This window comes from Equus quagga, chromosome 16 (assembly GCF_021613505.1).
Source record: "Equus quagga isolate Etosha38 chromosome 16, UCLA_HA_Equagga_1.0, whole genome shotgun sequence".
Classification (NCBI taxonomy): Eukaryota; Metazoa; Chordata; class Mammalia; order Perissodactyla; family Equidae; genus Equus; species Equus quagga.
The window spans coordinates 26,586,144-26,609,174 of record NC_060282.1 but is presented as its reverse complement, the minus strand read 5'-3'; the positions used below and the strand labels follow the sequence as shown (position 1 = coordinate 26,609,174).

The following is a 23,031-nucleotide window of genomic DNA, read 5'->3' as shown; positions in this document are numbered from 1 at the left end:
GTGCAGTTGGCAGACAAAAAAGATTGGCGTTTATTTATGTCTGAGACAGTGAAAGTTGAATTCACATAGGAATAAGCTAACACTGACATCTGCTGAGGCAATCTAGAGGGTAAGAGAGAAGAGAGAACTTCTATATTGAGACAAGCTTGATCTTTTTGTGTTTCTCAGAGCAAGGATTTGTTTCCCGTTTCACTGAGGAGTGCCATGGGTTGCAGAGATTCAAAATGGCATCATCTGAATACCTGTCCAATTAGCCACCTGAAAGGTAAAAAATATCTCAGCAGAAGAAAGCCGGGGGTATCAAGTGACTGGGAACCAACTCAGGCAAATGCTCATTTAGAATACAGATGCATCCCCCTGGGATAAGGAATTGCAGAAGAGAGGGGCCCAAATGGAATCACTGAAAAGGCCCCAAGACCACCCACGACAGCATCAGCCTGACTATCAGGACCAGAGAGCAGGTAACAGGCTTAGGACTTAGGGCTAGTCCAGTCCCTCTATCTCTTCTCCACTCTACCTCTGTTTCATCTGAGAGGAACCTAAAACAGTAACAAGCAAGGAGTTTGGAAGAAGGAGGAAAGTACGAGGTGGACAGACCAGAAGAGCCAATCTCAACCCTCTTCTTTCTTTATAGATACCTGGCTAACAAGGCCTGAGAGGGGAGAGATGGAAGAACATTTTGATGTTCAATCAAATTTAGTATTTTGATTAATACCTGGGGCTTAGTATTCTAATTATAGAATTGAAACTGTGTTTCTAGTTTTATGGGATGAAGTGTATCCCTCCAAATTCATATGGTAAACTCTCAGTGCCTCAAAATGTGACTGTACTTAAAGATAAATTCTTTAAAGAGGTGGTTAAGTTAAAATGAGTTCGATAGGGTGGGACCTAATCCAATATCACTGACATTCTTATGAGAAGAAGAAATTTGGACATGCAGAGACAGACACCAGGCACAGGTATGCACAGAGGAAAGGCCATATGAGGACACAGCAAGAAGGCGACCATCTGCAAGCCAATGAGAGAAGCTACAGAAGAAATCAAACCTACTGAAACCTCAATCTTGGACTTCTAGCCTCCATTACTATGAGAAATAAATTTCTGTTGTTTAAGGACCTAGTCTGTGGTATCTTGTTATAGCAGCCCTAGAGAAGTAATTCACCAGTTGAATGTGACCACAGACTGAGTTTTCATCCTGGGGCAGAGCTATGTTGAAGGTGTCTTTCCTCTATGAAACTGAAATTATTTATTAGAATTTATCAGAATATCTAACTGTGAAAACTAGAAGAAATCTGAAGCTTTTCTTAAAAGTTAACGTTTATTTATGATATTTTGCTTTTTGCATACAGTTACCACACTTTCTGAATCAAAGAATGAACATCCTTATAGGGAAAATGAAACATAACGAAATATATGAAATCAGGCCTACAGTAGATAATCAGAACATCCTGAATCAGACACATTCATCTCATTTCCTAAATATGAGCTTAAACCTTCCCAATATCTATGTGGTAGAGAAAAGACAGATCTGTGCTACACGTCTGACAAGAGTGAGCATGCGTTTAAGGGCACCAAAAAGAAAAAGAAAAAGGAAAGAAATTGGTTGTCAAAGGAATTAATTTTTTTAAAAGTATTAAAAGGGGAAAGTGATAATTTTGTTGAATGCTTTTATTTTATGGATTTATTTTAAATTATATATGGCAGGGAGGGAAATCATAATTTTTAAATTAATTATAGGTTCTACAGTTCCAAAATATGGAAGATCTTGTAGTAAAATGATCATACACAATAAATCATAAAGAGGTAGTGGACAATACCAACAAATAACAACAAAAAGCTGAGGAACAATGAGAAAAATTACACTATATCATATTCTCTCAGAGTATTTATTATGATTTATGAACAAATTTTCTACTTTCTTATAATTGGAGAGCATTAACTTAGCTGCCACAGTAGGGCTGTTCACCTTATCTGCTGAGGCTGCATAGTCCAATATGGTAGCCACTAACCACTTGTAGTTTTTAAGCATCTGAAATGTAGTTAGTCTGAAGAGCTAAATTTTTAATTTGATTTTATTGTAATTAAGTTGAATCTAAGTTTAGAAATAGGTAGTACAAATTATTATTCCATTAAATGCAACTTTATTATTTTGATAGCCTACATTTTAACTGTTACATTATGCAAGATGTAGTATTGCAGTGAAAGTGTTGGAAGCATACAGTGACGTAACATTATGTGTTTATTTAAATATTGTATGCAGACAGTAAGAAATACAGTGAAACCTAACTAAATCATAATTGCTAACAAATTGAAATACTTATTTCAATTCTAAGTAAATTATTCTTCTAGTCTATAAAAAAATCAACTCTTCCCAATGAAAACTTAATGTTCAATACAAGTTGTGTTGTAAGTGTAAAATACAGATTTAGATTTTTGAAACTTAATTGAAAAATAGAATGCAAAATACATCATTAACATTTTTACATAGATGAAGTGTTGAAATATTAATATTTTGAACATGGTTAAATATAATTAAAGTTAATTTTACCTGTTTCTTTTACTTTTTATGTGGCTACAAGAAAATTTTAAATTTTATATATATAAACATATGTGTATATACACATACCACTGTGAAGCTGAGCTATCATCAGAGCAACTTTTTTGAGTTACTGGCATTGGGAACAGTAGATTAAGCCAAAGAATTTTAGACCTGGAGGAAGTCTATTACTCCATTACGTAATGACCTCATAGTCCTGAGATGTTAAGGAATCCATTCAAGTTCACACAGTGGGGTTTGTATCCAGATTCATCAACTTTAGTCATGTGTTTTTTCTAGAACAATACTCTGGAAAGAAAAATTTATTCCTGGGTATCTCTACCTCTCCCTACTTTGTCAATCTTAGTTTTTATTGTTATTTCTTACTTAAATATCTTCCTCTGAAAAAAGTTTACTGTTTTTTGTTATACTGATAAGCTACCACAAAATCTGGAGGCTCATGTTAGTTATGGAATCTCTAAAGAGGACTTGTACTTTTCCTGTAAAGAGACAGGATATAAGCCAATGCAAGAAAGTTGTTTTCTTATTAGATCAATAATATAATGTCTTAATTTGACCTTTTCCAGTAAAAGTGAACTGGGTATTATGAAACCATTACCTTTCCTAGTAAGGGTTATTATATTTCTTTCATCTCAAGGTGAAAAGCTACAGATTCCTTCTTGGGTTTTCCAATAACAGTCAGTAGTACCTGATCTAACAAGGATAAATAAGTCTGTAACAGCAGATGATTTTATTGCTTGTTCACCACATACATACACAGTAGCAAGGAATACACTCTGCTGATGTCCCACATGGTTGATCTGTAAGATGTTTATCTGTTAAATATTTGATATAGTTTCACTGGGAATAATTTTCATTATAAAATCTACTGTATTGAAACCTATGTTAAATGGATTCCTTTATTTTAAATCAGCAAACAAGTACTTTATTATGTAATCAAATAAATACGAGTTCCAACAAATTACCATGAAAGGTCAGGATATTCTTATTTCAAATAATACTCCTATTACTCATAATATGCTTGAAATCATCTTCCAGGTCTTTTTAGTCAAACTATAAAGGTGATGATGCTTCTCCTGCTCCTGCTGCTGATAACAGCAATAATAGCTAACATTTTATATAGTTCTCACTCTCTGTCAGGCACTATTCAAAGTGCTTTACATACATTAACTAATTTAATAACTGATAGTAATATTTTACGAACATGTCACTAGAGTGTATTTCTACAATTTTCACTTACTTTATTTACCAAATTTGATTCTCAATGAATTTTAGTCTTTTCTAAAAATAAAAAATCTATTCTGTGAATTTGCAAATTTGAGGATAACTAAGGCTGGAATTCATAGAGGAATAAGCACAGGCCTTAGACACAGAAAGCTCTAAAGGTTAAGACCTGGTTCTGCTATTTTCTAATGTGACCTTCTTGAGAGGGCTGCAGGTAGCTCAAACAGGACTTCTGAGTGAATTAGATAAATAAGTCTCTTTTGCTGGGTGATACGGCATCAGGCACAGGGCTTAGCCAGAGGTATGCAGCTCCCACTTGCCACCTAGCCTGGGTGTCCTTGTGCAAAGTACGCCTGTATAACTTGTCCCAGAGTCTTTGTTCCTTATCTGGTAAAATAGAGATAATAATGCAATCGATGGGATATTGTGAGGATTATATGAAATAATGTTATATGCAAATATTTTGTAAACTGTGACACATATATGAATGTATAAAATTCTATCATTCTTTCACATTTATTGGGCACCTATAATACAGTAAACTCTAGGATGCAGAGATAAAAAAAAGGTCACCATCTTTAGGAAGTTGAAAATTAGAAAACCAGGTAACCATAAAACAACTCAGAATCTGTTTTCTAGGTTTTATACTGTAGGTAGAATATTTATATTGTCCATATCTTTTAATTTGCACACATAGGTGCTATTCTTTTAAGTGAACAATACATCTTTTTAAATTCACCCAATAGTAATGAGAGTAATAATTTTTGCTTCTTGCTGGTCACTTTGAATTTGTCATAAACTAAAAGGGCTGGGGTGATATTGAGAATATTGAATAATAGCTGGTGGGGACTAGAAAGTAAATTGTGGATGTTGCCACAGCAGTGTCCACAAGGTGCCCTGCTGTGCCGGCTATAGCCATTTGTTGTATTATAGGACAATCCAGTGGGTCCTGAAAGAAATGGGACAGTTCAGGAGTCAGAAAGGCAGTGAAGGTACTCTGGGCCTAGCAGAAGTAGCTATTTACCAATCAGTACTATTTCAATATTTTAGTAATCTGTACAGCCATAGTTTTATATCACATAGTTACCACATCTCCATTCTAACCTAAACCTACTCTGCATCATTCAAAACTCAAGTCTGGTGTCAGGAATTCTGAAAGCTTTCCTGGACTCCCATGACTCACATTTTCTTAATTATAATACTTCATAAATTATTTTTCTGTTAACGGACTATTCACTCATCTTTTCACATACTAGACAGGAAACTCTCTGAATTCAGGGATTGTGTAATAGAGCCCAGCACAGTGTCTGGTACAGAGTAAGTTCTCAGTAATATTTTTGTTGAACAAAATTAGATGGATGGGTAGACAAATAAATAAATGTGCCATTAACACATCTCAAATGAGGGTTTCGATCTAAAAATTATTTTAGTTTCATTAAACAACATTAGCAATTTTCCTGTCTCATTTAAAAATTCAGTTAATTAAATAATTGAATAAAAGATCAGGCTAAGTAATGATAAACTTATTGTCAGATAAACCCAAAGCCTTCTATCATACCTTATAGGATTATTTCCCAAAATGTGTCCTGAGGAATAGCAGTTCTAGGGCAAGCTAAAAAAAGCTTCTTTGCTTAAATAAAGTAAATCAGTTCAAATTTGTTTATCCCAGTGTTTCCAAAGGTTTTTGGGCCACAAAATAGAGCCCTGTGTGATTGCCCATCACCATACAATTCTAAATTTAAGGAAAATACTAAGTTAATAATATATTTATCATTTGACTAAACTTTTACTAAGTTGCCTTTAGCTATTTCTGCATATCTGTGAATTTGAATTAAACAGTGTAGGGATTTTAATTTCATCGTCATTTTCAAATGGCATAATAAATTGCCTATGAAATAAACATAAGTAAGGTCCAGAAAGCTTATTGCCTCAGACCCAATTTTTCGTAATGACTTGGAGCAATCAATCATATACTATGTGTTTCACTGCTCGTACCTGCTGCGCCTGACTGAAGCCCTTTGGTGGTCACTTTGTGCAATTATTGAATCATTACCAAAACAAAATTCCTTGTTCAGTACATTTGTCACCTCAACAGAATTTATAAACAGTGAATTTTGTTTATTAAACATCAACTTAATTAGCATTATTTTTTCATCCTTAGGTGATGTAACAAAACTGCCCTCATGAGAGACAGTAAATGTGAGCATTTAAGAATTCTTAATATGAGTAAAGCTCTATCATATATATTCATATACAAGTGAATACTAAATGGAAAAACATTGAAACATCATGATGTATTACCATAAAACAATATCAACTTTTGCAATCTACCAAATATACTTTGAAATACAAGAAATTCATACAATTATAGACTAAAAGAAGTGTGATTCATGAATTCATTATATTCTAATAATTTTAAATACTTGATAGAAATCGCATTAACTGACGAGAAAGTCCTACCAAAAGTTAGTTGGGATAATAAAGATAGCAAATATTGTAGACTTCAGTATTTTGAAAAATTAAATTGCAGCTGTAAATGTAGCTTGAACACTATTAAATCAATAAAAAATATATTTTAGGCTTATGTAGGAAAGATAATATGTATCTTTCCTTCAGGAGATCAATTTCTTATCTAATAATAGCTGGGCTGTTTTGAAAATCTTAAATATTTCTATTTCTTTTTACTATAAATCTCAACTCTGTGGGCTTTCCTCATTCTTTCAGTTCCTTGGTTCCTCTGATTTGGAAGAGTTCTTGTACAACTTTGACTGAAAGTTGCATATTTTAAGGTACATACCCAGATATTAGTCTTGAGAGTCATGCTATGGTGGGATGGATGGTTGAATATAAATTTCAAATAGCTCCTTTTTCAGGTCAAGAAGCAAGCCTGGAAGCCTCAGTTAACAGAGGTTTACAAAAAGTCATGATTTGTGCAAACTCAGGACATGACAAAAGAAAAGCTCTCCCACCATCTGACAGGATGAAGAAGTCTAAGTTGCCCCTTTGTGTAAAAACTCTCAAGAAAAATGGAGGTTAGTGAGGAATAGTACAAACATCTACATGGATTTGTTAAACTCTATTTGCTAAAGGAATTAATTCTGAAATCTTACAGCATTGAGTTATAGAAAAATGTAAGCCCCTTAAAGATATATCCACACTCAGCAGAACATCAGAGTATTATCTGTTGAAGGATGGGTGTTGGGTGGCAGATAGCTGTGAGTGAGTTAGGGAGTCAGGACCCTGCCTTATGGTAAAGGAAAAAGAGAATTTGAGGTAGAAAATGTGGCTTAAAGAGCTCTATCTGAAGAATGGATGGAAGACCCAGCAAAACGTGTCATGGAGTAGAGTCAGAAAGGGGGACAACTGACCATGCTAAAAGAGCATACCACTGTTGCCTTGTTGACATCATCAGTAGATGTCTGCAGGATTCTTAGTTGCCAAGAAGTGACATCTCCACTGAAACCAGCTAATATTCATGAGTGAGAACAAGGGTTTATAAATGGATCAGTCAGCTTCATCTCATCATTATTAGGACTCACAGGATATCACTTAGATCTAGAAACGTTCTTTAGAAAGGACAAAAGAGGTGATCTAAATCCTGAAAATTTGAACATTTATCCCAAGGAAGCTAAATTAACACGAAAGAGACTTTTATCCTAGAAAAGATTGACAGGTTTTAATTTTATTCTATTATCAGCAGGAATGTGTGAGCCAAATCAAAATGTTACACCAAAATAATTTTTTTTTCAGTTTACAATTGTCAGGTACTACATTTTAAACCTACTGTATGTTTTAGAAAATATTAACCATATTATAACTGTTATTTGATAATCTCCTATTCATAGTAGTTGTTGTATTTGAAGATAGTAATCTAAATCATAATCATTTTACTAAGGTATTTCTGGATTCTCACGAAATCCATGAGATTGTAACATAAGGTTAATGTAATGTGTCTCACTTTTTAAGGTATATCAATAAAGGATGCATATATATATATATATATATGGATTAAACACTGACATAAGAAAGAACACTTAGCAAACGTAAGCATTAAAAATCTTTTTTCAAAGTAACAATCTGTAATATTTTCCTTTTTGACTATAAGTCACAGTCATTCTAGTACCAATGTCATAGAGATTGATTCAATTCCATAGAGAATAATAGAAATTTTATAATAGAATCGCCATGCAATCTTAACTATGCTGATTTCTATGACTATTTCTTAAGTAGATACATTGTTTTCTTTATATTTTCCTGCTGTACTTTGCTTAAGAAGACATTATTTTTTGCTTTTAAGTTATCCTCTTTACCAGAATCTGAATTTAATGTTTTCAAGAGTGCTTTTTTCTCATGAATGATGCCCATAATAATTCTGGGTAGTCTCAGTGTTAATATGCATCATTATCTCATAACCAAAATAAAAAGGACTATAAAACAGCTAGGCGAGATAAAGGAAATTCATTATTGTTAATATTTTACTTTATTTTTAAAATCTCATTTTATATATTAAAACTATATTCCAATTCTAAACACAATAACATGACAATTTTTAATTCATAAATGCTAAAATGTTTAGCAAGATAAAGTATTTTACTAGAAATGTTTATGTTTGACTAGAGTTAAGCAAAACTGAATCACTAGCATTTGTGTTTCTGATATACAACACATCATTCAGTTTACTAAACTGTTTTTCAGTAGAATTTGTATTTCAGGGAAATTTGAAATGAAATGACAATCAGCTAGTTTACTGTCAAACACCCACAATTTATGAACAGAATTTCAGGTTGGAAGATACATAAGAAGATTGGCAAATAACTTTTAAGGATTGAAGTGAAAAAATAAAAATAGTTAGTTATGGAAGAATGTAATTCTAACATCATTATCAACTAATATGGTAAAAGGCCTTACATTTTATATTGACATGCCTATGCAACATACATTTAAATCACAGAAGAAAATGCTACCGAGCAGTTTTTAATGGTTGTTTTAGACAGACCCGTGGTTACTTAAAACATTTGGACTACTAAATATCTTCTTCTAATTATCTCTGCTGGTTGTGTAGACTGTGTACTAATTAAGATGATGAATCCCACAGACCAGACAGATTCATAAAACAAGAAGTAAAAGAAGTTTCTTTCTTTTTTTTTAACCCCGCAATAAATTTTTTAAAAAAAGCATTTCCAGGTGAAAGTAATTATTTAGTATTAAAGGTGACAAAGAAAAAAAGATGATACTAATAATAAAATCAAAAGGAAGTAAAGTACAAGATTAGAAATTATTCTCGAACACTATACACCAGTGAAACTCAACTTTCTATTCTCTCAAAACTCAGTAAATGAAAATAACTAGTTTACTTCATAAGCTTAAAATAAATCAGTTTGTCTATGTTTGAAAAGAGGATTATTTTGAGATAAGAATTCAAATACAGTTCACAAATTTTCCAGTGACATGTACTCACTAAAAATTAAATAATACCTACCATAACATGGAAAAAAATATATATATATATGTTGAATATTTCTTGAATTGTTCTGACAAAGCCCTGTCCACTATCTGGAAAGGAGCCAGTTTGTTCCTATCCAACATTCCCATGACAGTAAACTACACTGAAATTTTCCCAAACAAAAGTTTTGATCTCTTATTATGTCACACTTCTACCTCCAATGACAAAATCATAAACATGACTCACAATGGTTATCAAATTTGAGGAGAGGTTTCACAATTAGAATGGTGGTATCTGATTCCGTGTCTTTTATTAACAATGGATATATGAAGATACAGCAAGAAAAACTGATGTCTAAATAAAATTAGAAAAAATATATATAATTAAACAGATTGCTTTGATGCTGTGCTCTATTTTCAAACTTGGACTATATTTATGATGGAAAAAATTCTGTTATACAGAGGAAACTACTTCTTAGTTTTACTTACAAAAATCGTATTTAAAATTGGGTTCTAAGGAAAAGTGCTTTTTCCCTGGAGAAACATAGGTATCCTAATTTGTGATAGTAAAAAATAAAAAACCTAGCATTTTTCCTTTTTAATTGTGTTTCCTGAATTCAAACTTTATATTTGATCACAAGTTTTTAAAGTACCTATAGCTCAGTGTTAGAAAGTATGTTTCTCATCTACTCCATATTGTTGAGTATCTCCATCCACTGAAGTATCTTTAGTCACTCCATGTCTAACTTTTACTATAAGATATCCTAATATCTTTTGATTTGCACAACAATTATGTGTCTGGCTCTTGTAACTCTCTTTACTGATGGGGAAACCAAGGCTCAGACAACTCACACATCAATCAGTAACTTCAAAATTCAACCCTCATCTTCTGACCCCAAATCCTATTCTTTCCCTGATACACTAATGCTGCATCCTCAATAATCGTATTTATCTTTGTTCAATAACTGTGTATACATTTATGTCAAAACATTTCCAAATGTAAAAAATGGGATAACTATTCCAAAGTTATTTTTCACTTAAATTATGTGTATCTAAAATGTCAAGGGTCTCTGTGTAATTGAAGTTTATGGCAGTATATTTTCAATACAATTTCTGCCCATTAAATATATTTTTCTTACCAAAAAGATGCACAGCTGATCCCAAAATAACGATAGTCTCTTTGAGAACATATGTAAAATATATTTCTTCATAAATTAAAAATACACCTTATTATTATTGATGTATCATTGTTAAATTGAAAATAAGTGTCTATAAAATATTAACCTGCATAGGAAGAATCACATAAACAAAATCATGGAAGAAAAGGGAAAAATCAAAATGTGATGAAATCTGTAAGGATTTAAAATCTTAATCTATAATATAAGAATATTCATATATTTAGGTATTTGGAATTAATTAAATGCTGTAATGTCAAAGACAATTTTGTGAATATCTATAGCTACAGCATGTTTGACTGCACATTTTTAAAAAAGTGTGAGATGCTGAATAACTTAAAATGAAAAATGTAATAATATTCATACTAGAATAATTGAGCCTTATGGATAAAAAATAACAGTTTTTAATAAATATCATCTAGAAGTAAAATTTTATATATTGGACAGGTGAATATCATCTGAAAATCCCCCTCCAATGTAGAAATTATAAAAAAGTGATCAAAAATTTATGGAAATGGAAAATAAATAGATTTTAGGTTTATAATAAAGATCAAGTGACAATAATATGGAGATTTCAACAAATAAATAAGAGAACTTCCAAACACCACAGTTAAAGAAAAGTTACACTATTTATGTGTGAAGTAACACAATACAAGTTCCCATCAGAAGAGGTTTAATAGAACCTGAATGTAGGAATATTAAATAACAAAGATAAATATAGCAAAATGATACTGAAATGATTTTCTTTGGAGGAGAGTTGAAATTAAAGAAAAAAATTTTTTAAAGCATAGAATAAAGAGTTTTAAAAGAAGAGATTTCCAGCATAAACAAACTCAGGGGGGAAAAAAGAGATGCTTTTGTTTATTTTAGATGAGAGTGGGCATATTTAATTCGGGACCTGGGGAAGGGAAAGCATTTTCCATATCAAAGGCATTTTATTTAAATCAAGACTTTTCTTAGTACTTTTAGGTTAGACCAGAACTATATTTGTTAGTATGTCATCCTCAACCTCTACTTAACTCTATTATAATATCTAAACTAATAAAGAAGCTGGCCTACAACACAACTGAAAGGACGCTTTACTGGGGACAGCATGTTGGTGTGTTTATATACCTAGTCCATCAATTATTGGACAAACCATAAAAATTAGCTAATGGCATTCAGGAACCCTTAGTAGTCTGTAGTTAATTTTCATGGTATTTTATAATGAACACAGGTTGAATAGAAATGCTATGAGGAAAATAATCAGTCTTTGGAAAACTACAGTTCCATTAAAACATTAAATGAATTCAAAATAATAGATAAATTGAAAATAATTACTGAGCACTTAAGTATTTGAGTTATTAAGAAATTATACTACATGGAGACTTGGTTGTGTCTTTTGTACAGTATATTCCACAAAATTTTCTATCTTGAATCAGTTTTAATTTAGATATCACTGAAATTAAATTGTAGCATGGAAAAATCTAAAAAGCATGATTACCATTTCACCTAGGATATGTAATTCAGTATGTAAGAATTATAAATTTTACAGCTATTTATGTTAGCTTACTACATTTTTTTAATCCAAATTTCTTTATTTGATTATAATTTCAAGAATTACTTCTCTATGTGAATTTATGTTATCTAGTTAAAATATTATTTGGAGATAATGCAATTAGAAAAATCAAGCCTGAATCAAGAAAGTTTTAAAACGATACAATGCAAAGGTAAATTTTTATATAATAAAACTTTTTCTTGATTTCATTATAAAATCATAGCTTCCATTTTCTTATGTTCTTTATTTCCTCTATACTGTGTAGATATAGGTTATACCAAAAATTATCCTCTTTTGAGCTCCTTTTCCTGCTGAAAATAGAAATAATTCATACCCCATAAAACATTTGCCTTCTAATTTACAACAGTGAATTCACTGATATGCTATTTTTCAGTGCTTAAACCAGATAGGCAATGCTGGAAAATCAAATTGAATCTTGAAAGTATTATAAAAGTCAATTTAAGATCAGCGGGTAGAATACTGAAAATAATAATAATTAACACACAAAACTACCGGCAGCTTTGCACTATTGTCTTATAATGCAATACAACCCTATCTAAAGACACCAGTTTCATGAATCCATACTGCATAAAGCAACTGAAGTACTATTTTATTTCTGAGATTGGAAATCTATTTTTTCTTCTTGGTTGTCCATTTAAATATAAAATAGGTGCTAATTTATTACTATTCAGTTAAAGAGTTGAAGCTATCCGACTGAAAGATTCCATAATCTATTAGAAAAGATCACCACATGAGTCAAAGATGAAAGTCTTTTGAATTTCTGCCATGCCATCTGCCTTAACTCATTGCAGAGAGGAATCAGAGCCATAAAATTATGTGGTTGGAAAACTCCACAAGGGAAGGGGTCAACACAGACACAAACAGGCTCCACAATAATTATATCTTTTCAATAAAAAGCATTCTCTGATTTCTGAAGTGCACAAAACTTTTGAAAACTGCAATTGGAAACTCAACAAAATATTTTTGCAAATTTAAAAGCGACACTGGCCAAAACTGGTAAGATTCAAGTTACTATGCCCTGGACAGTAATTTTTAATAAAATATATGAAAATAAATTTTTCTCTGAATATTTAATTTTTAATTTTAAAATATAGCAATTTATGATAAGTAATATATTCTATTATGAGAAATGTTAATAAAATGCATATCTTTAAAAGCATATTTGTATTCATGTTTCCATTAAAATTAACTACATTAGAAATGTAAATTATAGATTTTCCTACAGTGGATTTTGTCTAAAGTCTTTACTTTTAAGTTACTATCTTAGGGATTTTTATGACAGTGACACCCATCACACTATTATAAATGTCAATATACCAATCACATTAATCTGTTATTATTGTGAGAAATCCTATTAATAGAACACATATAGAGAGGTTATCGGTCTTCAAAATATAAATTAATTCTTGAAATTTGTATTCCAGAAAATGACATGTGGTCTAATACCATTTTAAGTGTTACTATAAGCTGCCTAAAGTCACAATATTAAATTTGCAAAGTGCTTAAGACTAAAGACTACTAAAAAGGAAAGCATTAAAAAGAACAGATAAATGGAAAAATGTAACTCGAGCAATGCTCACTATTCCCTGAATAGTAGTTGATGCACTACTGAGAATGAAATGAATTATTTACAGAAGTAGTCTGAGGATAAAGTACACTAAATTCACATAATATTACTGAACATTGTAGAAGCTACATTTTCATTATTTATCTTCATAATAATCTTGTTCTAAACAAAGAGCTTTTGTTAAGTTAATACATCAAATATTATATCCTGCTTAGTTAAAATTATGCCTGTTAATAAAAATGGTAGATAATCCTAACAAGTTTAATTAAACTAGCAACAGCAAACACACTGTATATGAAAAAGGATTTCAGATGATGAAGACGCTATTTACAACTGCAGATTTTCTGCAGTGTTTTGGAGTATAGCTTTAGGTAGCATGTCCAGTTGCTGAAGCACTTTATTAAAGTAAAATATTACATCTGTTACATATTACTTTTTAGAGGTCACAATATTCTTTACTCTGAACATGGTGCTATAAAAATCAACTAACTTTTATATTGTAATTTAGTTATGATCACATTATTGTCTCAGCAAGAGAACAACCATTTATACTTATTCAAATTACAATTTACAAATGATAAAGATATGTTGCTTCTATCACAAAATGCAGTTGTGTATACTAAAATCATTTTACACATCAAAAGAGGCAGAGGTATTCATTAAATATACCTTGATATGGAGCGCTAAATCCACGATATCGGTGATTGCTGTCTGTAACAAAATGCAGTCTGAGCCAGTTTTTGTTGCTGATAATTGGTGGTGGTATATTCATTCCAGATAACCTGAATTATGGAAGACAACAACAAAAAAATTTAAACAGCTTTTCAGCAGTAAACATTTTCACTGAATTGGGACCCAAAAAAATGTCTACCTGTATACAATATGCATGATTTTGCATTGCTGCCTTTTTAAACACAAATAAAATAGTTATTGCATGCATAGAAAAGTCAATCATAGAATAGTGCGATTCCACACATGTGCTGTTCCAATCAGGTTGCATATATTAATAAAATCAACTCTAAACTGCATATGAGTTTTGATTCACCCAGATTTACCACAAAGATAATAAATATAATGAATGCTGACCTGATGGCATTGGTCATTGTGTTCCCTATGAATGAACTGACACAGCACACTTACAAAATAGAAAGACTTCAAAGCAACTGATATACATTTTTCATCTAATATTTTCAGTATTTCACATTCAATGGCAAGTTTCACAATGTAATTTCATATGATAAGCATTATTTTAATGTAATTTCACAATACTATAAATTTTCACGATTAGATTTAATTATAATATATTCTTCTATAATGCATTGGCGGTCTGCTCCAATTGATAGGCAGAAAACAGATTGTATTTTGGATATATATTTAGTCTCCAAATATCTAGTTACAAAGGTACTATTTCATAATCTCTGTAGAGCAAGGCACAAAGCAAAATTTTGAAACTATGCCCCAGATATTGGCCACGATTAATAAATGAACTGACTCTCTTGCTCTATAATCTTTTGAAGATTTTCAGTGAAGCAGTTTTTATAATTTCATTCAATAAAGGAATACCACTCCAATACCTAACCATTTAAATTGTAGGTGTGTGTTATAAAGCCAAGACAAAATATTCTCAAAAGCAAGATTCTTACATAGCAAAGGAGAATTTCAGACTAAGGTTTCCTAATAACAAGTATATGATGCATCATTACATTCTTCAAAGCACGCACTTTTCTTTACCAGAAGGCAAAACTGACAGCTGATTTATTTGTGTGTGCGTGTGTGTGTGTGTTGGGGGAGATGATTACAACTCTTCTCTCAGTTCTTGGCAGTCAGTCATTCTAGGGGACCAGAAGGGAGAGATTGGAATACCTGTCATTGCACATGCAATCAGTGGTAAGGTGTAGACACAGTGATGCAATGATCCTCTATCCAACACCCTCCCTCCCTTAACCCCTAAAATCCACCTTTCCTAGGAATTTTGGAGCTAGCCATCGCTTTTCGTGGATGACCACCTTCCATGGCATGGAAATAGGAATTCACCACTGTTGTATCATTGTTCCCATGGGTGTATTGAATGGGCTTGGCAACACTATAATGTAATCCAGTTTTCTTGAATTCTATCATGAACAAGTTGGGTTCTATTCTATACATTTCTCATTTCTCCCCCCACAATGGAATACATTTTTTTTAACTTTGCCCTATCAGTGCCCTATTGTCTCTTTTCATAACAGTGACTGTTTATTGGTCCAGCTAACTGTTTTTTTCATATCTGAATTTAGTAAATCAAAATATATATATACTTGTATAATTTTAAGACTCAAGTTTTAAAATTTTACTTCATCATTTTCAGAAAATATCCAATTTGCCTATTGGTTGGTTTGGTTGAAGTAGAAATTCAATGAAAAAATACTTGGATTTGGTACAATTATATTTTCAATAGAGTAGCATGTTTCATGTCAGAAGTTGATTTACACTTTGGTCATCTTCAATTGCCTGACTTGATGAGCATTAATATCCATTAGGGAAAGTTTAAATTATTTTTTATTTTATTTCTTTTAGGAAGATTAGCCCTGAGCTAACTGCTGCCAATCCTCCTCTTTTCGCTGAGGAAGACTGCCCCTGAGCTAACATCCGTGCCCACCTTCCTCTACTTCATATGTGGGAAGGCTACCACAGCATGGCTTGCCAAGCCATGCCATGTCCGCACCTGGGATCTGAACTGGCGAACCCCAGGCTGCCGAAGCAGAACGTGCAAACTTAACTGAAGAGCCCCTGAGCCAGCCCCAAAATTATTTTTGACAGATGGCACACATTTCTAAAAGTAATGAGACTATAATACATGGATGGTGTAAGACACTGAACTACAGTGTTTGGAGAGAGGCTCTTAGAAGATCCAATAAATAAGAAGCAACGCAACAATGATATCAATAAAAGTGAGAGAGGAAAGAAGATGAAATAGACAATAAGAGGATAAACTTCCCTCTTTCTTAGGGATATCAAAGATAATTTCAGCAATAGAGTGTAGTAAAGGCAAGTAGTAACTACTATGGAACTATTGTTTGCAACTTGAAATCACCTTCAGGAATTGAGAAAGGTGGAACTGAAGATTTTAGAGCTGCAGTAGCGAGAAGCACAACATGCATGAGGCGGAGAAAACAATGCTGGTTTAACAAGGGTGGAACTAAAAGGGTATTCTTGACAGCCTCAATGCTTCAGCTCATGAAGCAGAAGTGCAGAAAAGCCAAGGTACTGAACTAGAAAGCAAGTGCACCACAGGACCCCTCTGTCCCCAGAGAGGAAAAACACCTTTCTTGATTATAAGGGAGTCACAACGACTTTCCAGCTTGTGGTCAACTAGTATTCCTCGATATCTAAACACAAATAACACAATGTGATTTATTTATGGCTTATGGAACAATCTGCTAAACGAATATACACATCTTTGTACCATATGTCACATGCTATCAGGAGATCCGGGAAGTGGTGGATTGAGAATACATGCTGCTAGGAAGGATTTCATCAAACTAATTAATTTAGATAATTTCTTCAATACAGAAGGACAGATTTCTTAAATATAACTCCTTTTTATTCCTTTATCAAATCACTGTGGTCATTTGAAGGTAAGCACATATGGGTTCATTTCAGTATAAAGTCAGTGAGAATCATCTCTTGATAATTAAGAGATAAAGTGTATTCAACAATTATCTACTAAACACTTAATATATGACAAACACTGATGCTAAGGGTTGGAAATATAGCTGTAAACAAGACCGACAAGATCCATGGTCTTACAAAGTGAAAATAAAGAAGATATATCAATAAATGAATAAGGTGATTTCAGATGGTGGCAAATGATGCACAAAAAAATAAAACAGTAACATGATAAAGAATGTCTAGAAATGAGGTTTCAATTGTTTTAATATCTTTTCCATTTTACACTCAAAACAGCCATAATCGTGATTATATGTTTTAAACTACTAAACTGGATTTTAGGAGAATTAAAACAAAGAAAATTATGACAATGATAAATGTCAAAAATTGGTAACATACTATAGTTATTTGTATCCAAGAAGAATTCAAGACATGTTTTTGAGTAATTAACAGATTTGAACAGACACAGTAAATTAATAATGACATCAAGTTTCACTGCATATTCAGTAGAAATACTGACAATAATAGTGTACCTTGCTATAATTAATCTTTGCAAAAACTGTTTTAACTTATATAATTTTACGCAGATATAAATAACTAAATCATAAATTGATATTTAAAATCACATGCTACATTTTCTATTAAATGGTACCTCAGAGAATATGATTATAATCCTTAGAAATTTTTTTACAAATCAGTTAAGTGTAGGAAACCTAAGAGAACCACATTATTTAAAATTCTCTATAACTATTCTGAGCCTATGCCTTTGGTTTATAACTCTCTTGTTAGATCCTCGTTGCTCCATCTGTTAATCTCTGGTTCTCAATTTTCTCAAAAGTAGCACTTACAACAATAGGTGTCATCTTTGGTGGCACTAACACATTTTTTAATCTTTCCAATAAAACATCTAGTTTTTAATCTTTCCAATCCCTAAAATTATTGACACCTAATGACCTATCTGTCTTTCCTCATCTTCAGTCCCATAGACACAGTCAAACCTTAAACCTATGATTACTCAAATCTTCACCTGCATGACTATAAAATCACAGTATCCCACAACAATTCTCCCACTCTCCCCTAATTTCACTTCTTCCTCTCTCTTGCTTTGTTACTCTACCCCTCTCTTCTTCCCTCTCTCCCTCTTTCACTTCTTTTGACCTCCTTCTGTCTCTGGTGTTGAAGTAAGATTCATTCCTCATGCTTCCGCTATTCTCTAAGATTGTGTCAGATTAATTGTCCTATATTGAGCTGTAATTAGTTCCCAAAATTCATACTTTCATCTTAACTCAGTGCCTTTTTTATGTAGGTCTGAGGGACTTTCTTTTTAAGGCTGAATGAATATCTTTTTTTACATTTATCTACTTACTCCTAATCATTCTCAGTGAAGCCAGCTGTAAAATTTCAAGGTTAAGATAAATGTCCCATCTCCCTCTCCGTCCTCACAAAGCACCTTTACATATTCTTGTCACATCATTTATTATTTTGTATAGTAGTAAGTTTTCTATCTTCACTATTATTTTACATTTTCTTTGAATGTAGGTTATTAAATCCCTGGTGCTGAGCACAATGACTGATGAATAGCAGGTGTACACTATTATTTATCAAGAAAATACATGAATATAAGCTGTTTAGGCAGATGCTCTAACTTTCAGTACCTATATATTTGTCTATAATTTTTTCTATATATTTTCAATAATCTCATTTCACACCATTATCAAAATTCTGGTTCTTTTTTTAATTCAAGATCCATCTAAAATTCTATCTCCTTCATAAGTCTTCTGCAATTCCCTTAGCTGAAGGTTACCCCTCTCTTCCCGGAACATCAAAAGCACTTGTTAAGACTCGTCTTACGGCACTTATTGCTGCTTTCATCTTACTATATTACACATAGTCTACAAATTATAAGAATTTTGAAGCAGGATCCACATTGGATTTATCTCTGAATGTACAAGCATATTTCAAATTATAGATAATGAACAGATGCTAATTAGTTGCAGTAAAATCTTACTACAAAATTTCTTAAAGTGTGTTCTCCTGAATATTAGCCACCAAAAATGCCTTTGGGGATGGGGGAAGGTACACTACTCAAAAAGTTTTTGAATCATTCTTTTGTAACCATATCCTATTCTTGTAGTTTTTAAAAATATGTTTTAACACAGAATTCCTTAAATTTATTTCAACATACACTCTTGCATTTCCATGCTTTGCCATAAAATCAAATAATATGCAGTGGAGGTATTTTACACAACTATTTCAGAAACCACAAATTTTATTATTCCTTCAGTTATGATGTGAATGCATTTCACAGTCCTGAGAAAAACCAGCTTCTTTAAAACTAGTCAAAAAAATTGAGAAGCTTTCTATTATGTTTTGTAGCATGTTATAAGTTAGAAAATCATTTTCGCAACAAAATTAATCCCTTTCTGGGATGACATTGAAAGCACTAACCTTCCATGCTATGCAAGTCATGAATACTGTGTGTGTGAAGTGTACAGATATCCACACTGACCTGGCTGTGCTTTTTTGTCACAGATGTCTGACTGTGTTCTTGATTAGATATTCAAAAGTCACTGAACTGCAGAATACACAATCTCATGTGGTTTTAACAAGAGCATTAAGAAGCTAAGCATTGTTTTATGCAGTCCAATTATTCAGAAGCCAGATGTTATAAAGTATTTGCAAAGCAAATGAGAGAAGTGGCTACACTAAGTGTTCTTCTCTTTTCTCTTCTCTCTCCCCCTTTATCAACACATTCCACTTGCTTACCCCCATCTGTACCCCGACTCTGCTTTGCCCCTTATCCCTTATTTCCATGACCTATCTTTCAGATACAATCTTTATAAAAACAGGCTGCTGCAGAATAGTGTTACTTTTATCTAAACATATGCCTCAGAAAAATCTCTTTTTATATTTTAGATACAATGTGTGTGTATTCAACTACCAAAATTTAATTAAGATCAAATAGAAAAGTTGAATTATACTATAACCATTTCAAAATTGAATTTGTAATTAAAAAGCTGGCAAGAAACCTTCAGATTCAGATGTTTTTTAATAGAAAATTCTACTAAACTTAGAAAGAATGAACAATTTTACCCATTCTTTTCCAGAAAATCAAAGAGGAAGCAACACTTCTCAACTCACTTTAAGGGATAGTATTACCCTAATAATAAAACCAGAAAAAGTCAATGCAAAAGTAAAAAAAATGAACGACACAAACAGAAAACTACAGACCAATATCTATCATGAACTTCGATGTAAGTCTTCAACAAAATATTAGCAAATTGAATCCCACAAGGTATAAAAAGAATTATACACAATGACCTAGTGAGATTTATTCAAGTTATATAAGTCTGGTTCAACATTTGAAAATCAATCAGTGGAATCCACCATATCAAAGGCTACAGAAGAAAATTTAAATGATCAAATCAATGGACACAAAAAAAGCATTTCACAAAATCCAATTTTGATGATAAAAACTCTTAGCAAATTGGGAATAGAGGGGACTTTCTTAACTTGATAAAGAGCATATACAAAAAACCTACAACTGAGATCATATTTAATGTTAAATTACTGAATGCTTTTCATTAAGGTCAGGAGTATGGCCCATCACTCTTATTCAACATTGTGCTAGAAGTTCTAATGGGTGCAATAAGGCATGGAAAAGAAGAAAAGGAATATTCATTGGAAAGAAAGGAAAGAATTGTCCCTATTTGAAGATGACATAATTATTTATATAGAAAATCTCAAGCAATCTACAAAATAAACTCCTAGAACTAATAAGTGCATTCAGCCAGGTTGCTAGATACAAGATGAACATACAAAAATAATTCACATTTCTAAACAATAACGGTAAACCTGTGGAAACTGAAATAAAAAACAATACAATTTACAATTGCTCCAAATAAATTAAATACTTAGGTGTAAATTTAGTAAATCATTTACAGGGCCTGTATCAGGAAAATTACAAAACGCAATGAAAGAAATCAAAAACATAAATAAATGGAGAGACATGCCATGTTCTGAACTGGAAGACTTAGCATAGTAAAGATGTCAGGTCTCCCCAAAATGGACTACAGGTTTAATGCAATCCTATTGAAACCTCAGCACATTCTTTTTGTAGACATTGACAAGGTAATTATAAAATGTATATGGAAAAGCACAGGACCCAGAGTTAAAAAAATTTGAAAAAATTAGGATGAAGTGGGAGTAATGATGCTGGAACAATTGGACAACCATGGGCAAAAAAATGAACGTCAATCTAAACATCACACTTTATTAGCTTAAATTAGCTTAAAATTGACCATGGACTTACATGTAAAATGTAAAAGTACAAAACAGTTCAAAAAGGACTTAGGAGCAAATCCTTGGAGTCTAGGCTAGGCAACGAATTTTAGACTGGAATCCAAAAACATGATCCATAAAAGAAAAACTGATAAATTGGGCCTCATCAAAATTAAACACTTTTGCTACGCAGAAGATCTTGAATAAGAAGATGAAAAGACAAGCTACAAGATGTGAAGTAATATTTGCATACCACATATATGGCAAAGAATGTATCTAGAGTATATAAAGAACTCTCAAACTCAACTGTTAAGAAAAAAAATTAGTAAACGAGGAAAGGACAAGAATAGACATTTCACTGAAGAGGGTATACAGATGGAAAATCAGGTATATGAATTGATATTCTACATCATTAGCCTTTGGGGAATGCAAATCAGAATAGCTAAAATAAAATATGATGATGTAGAGAAATTGGACCACTCACATATTGCTGGTGGGAATACAAAATGGTACAGCTACTCTAGAAGAGAATTTCAGTTTCTTATAAAACTAAAATTGTATTTATCATATAAACCAGCAATTGTGCTCATGAGCATTATGCCAGAGAAATAAAAGCTTATGTTTATACAAAAAACTATACATTAATCTTCAAAAAAGCTTTAATTATAATAACCCAAAACTTGAAAGAGCTCAAATGCTCTACAACAGGTTAATGTTTCAACAAATTGTAGTAGGGCCAGCCCCAGTGGCCTAGGGGTTAAGTTCAGTGCATTCCACTTTGGAAGCCTGGGTTCAGTTTCCAGGTGCAGACCTACAACGCTCGTCTGTCAGTGACCACACTACCACGCCAGCTCACGTACAAAAACAAAGATCGGCAACAGATGTTAGCTCAGAGAAAATCTTCCTCAGCAAAAAGAGGAATACTGGCAATAGATGTTAGCTCAAGGTGAATTTTCCTCAGCGGAAAAAAAAGAAAGATGGGGGCTGGTTCCGTGGCCGAGTGGTTAAGTTCGCGCACTCGGCTGCGGCCGCCCAGGGTTCGGATCCTGGGCACGGACATGGCACCGCTTGTCAGGCCATGTTGAGGCAGCGTCTCACATCCCACAACTAGAAGGACCTGCAACTAAGATATACAACTGTGTACAGGGGGAGTTTGGGGAGATAAAGCAGAAAAAAAAAACAAAACAAGGATTGGCAACAGTTGTTAGCCCAGGTGCCAATCTTTGAAAAAAAAACGAAAGAAAGAAATTGTAATACATCCATATCATGGGTTACTACTCGGCAATACAAAAGAACAAACTATCGACACACAACTTGACTGCTTCTCAAGGGCAATAGGTGTGAAACAAAAAATTTTGAGTGAAGAAAAAGACAATCTCAAAGAGGTTACATGCTGTATAATTTTTATATAATATTCTCGAGATGGCAAAATTAAAGAGATGGAGAACAAAGCAGCGGTTGCTAGATGTTGTGGTGGCTGAGGGCATGGGGAGGTGGCCCACAGCTATGACTATAAAAGCATAGCTGGAGGAATTCTTTTGATGGAATTTTCTATATCTTGATTGTGGTGTTGGTCACAGGA

General features: G+C 32.6%; 1 protein-coding gene across 1 annotated transcript in view; it reads right to left on the bottom strand.

The window, feature by feature from the left end:
- CSMD3 (CUB and Sushi multiple domains 3) overlaps positions 1-23,031 on the bottom strand; it is a 1,175,747-nt gene that overhangs the window by 742,509 nt on the left and 410,207 nt on the right. The window contains exon 6 of the mRNA XM_046642300.1: positions 14,193-14,305. Within this exon, the coding sequence (XP_046498256.1) occupies positions 14,193-14,305 (113 nt within the window). The remainder of the gene's footprint in view (positions 1-14,192; positions 14,306-23,031) is intronic.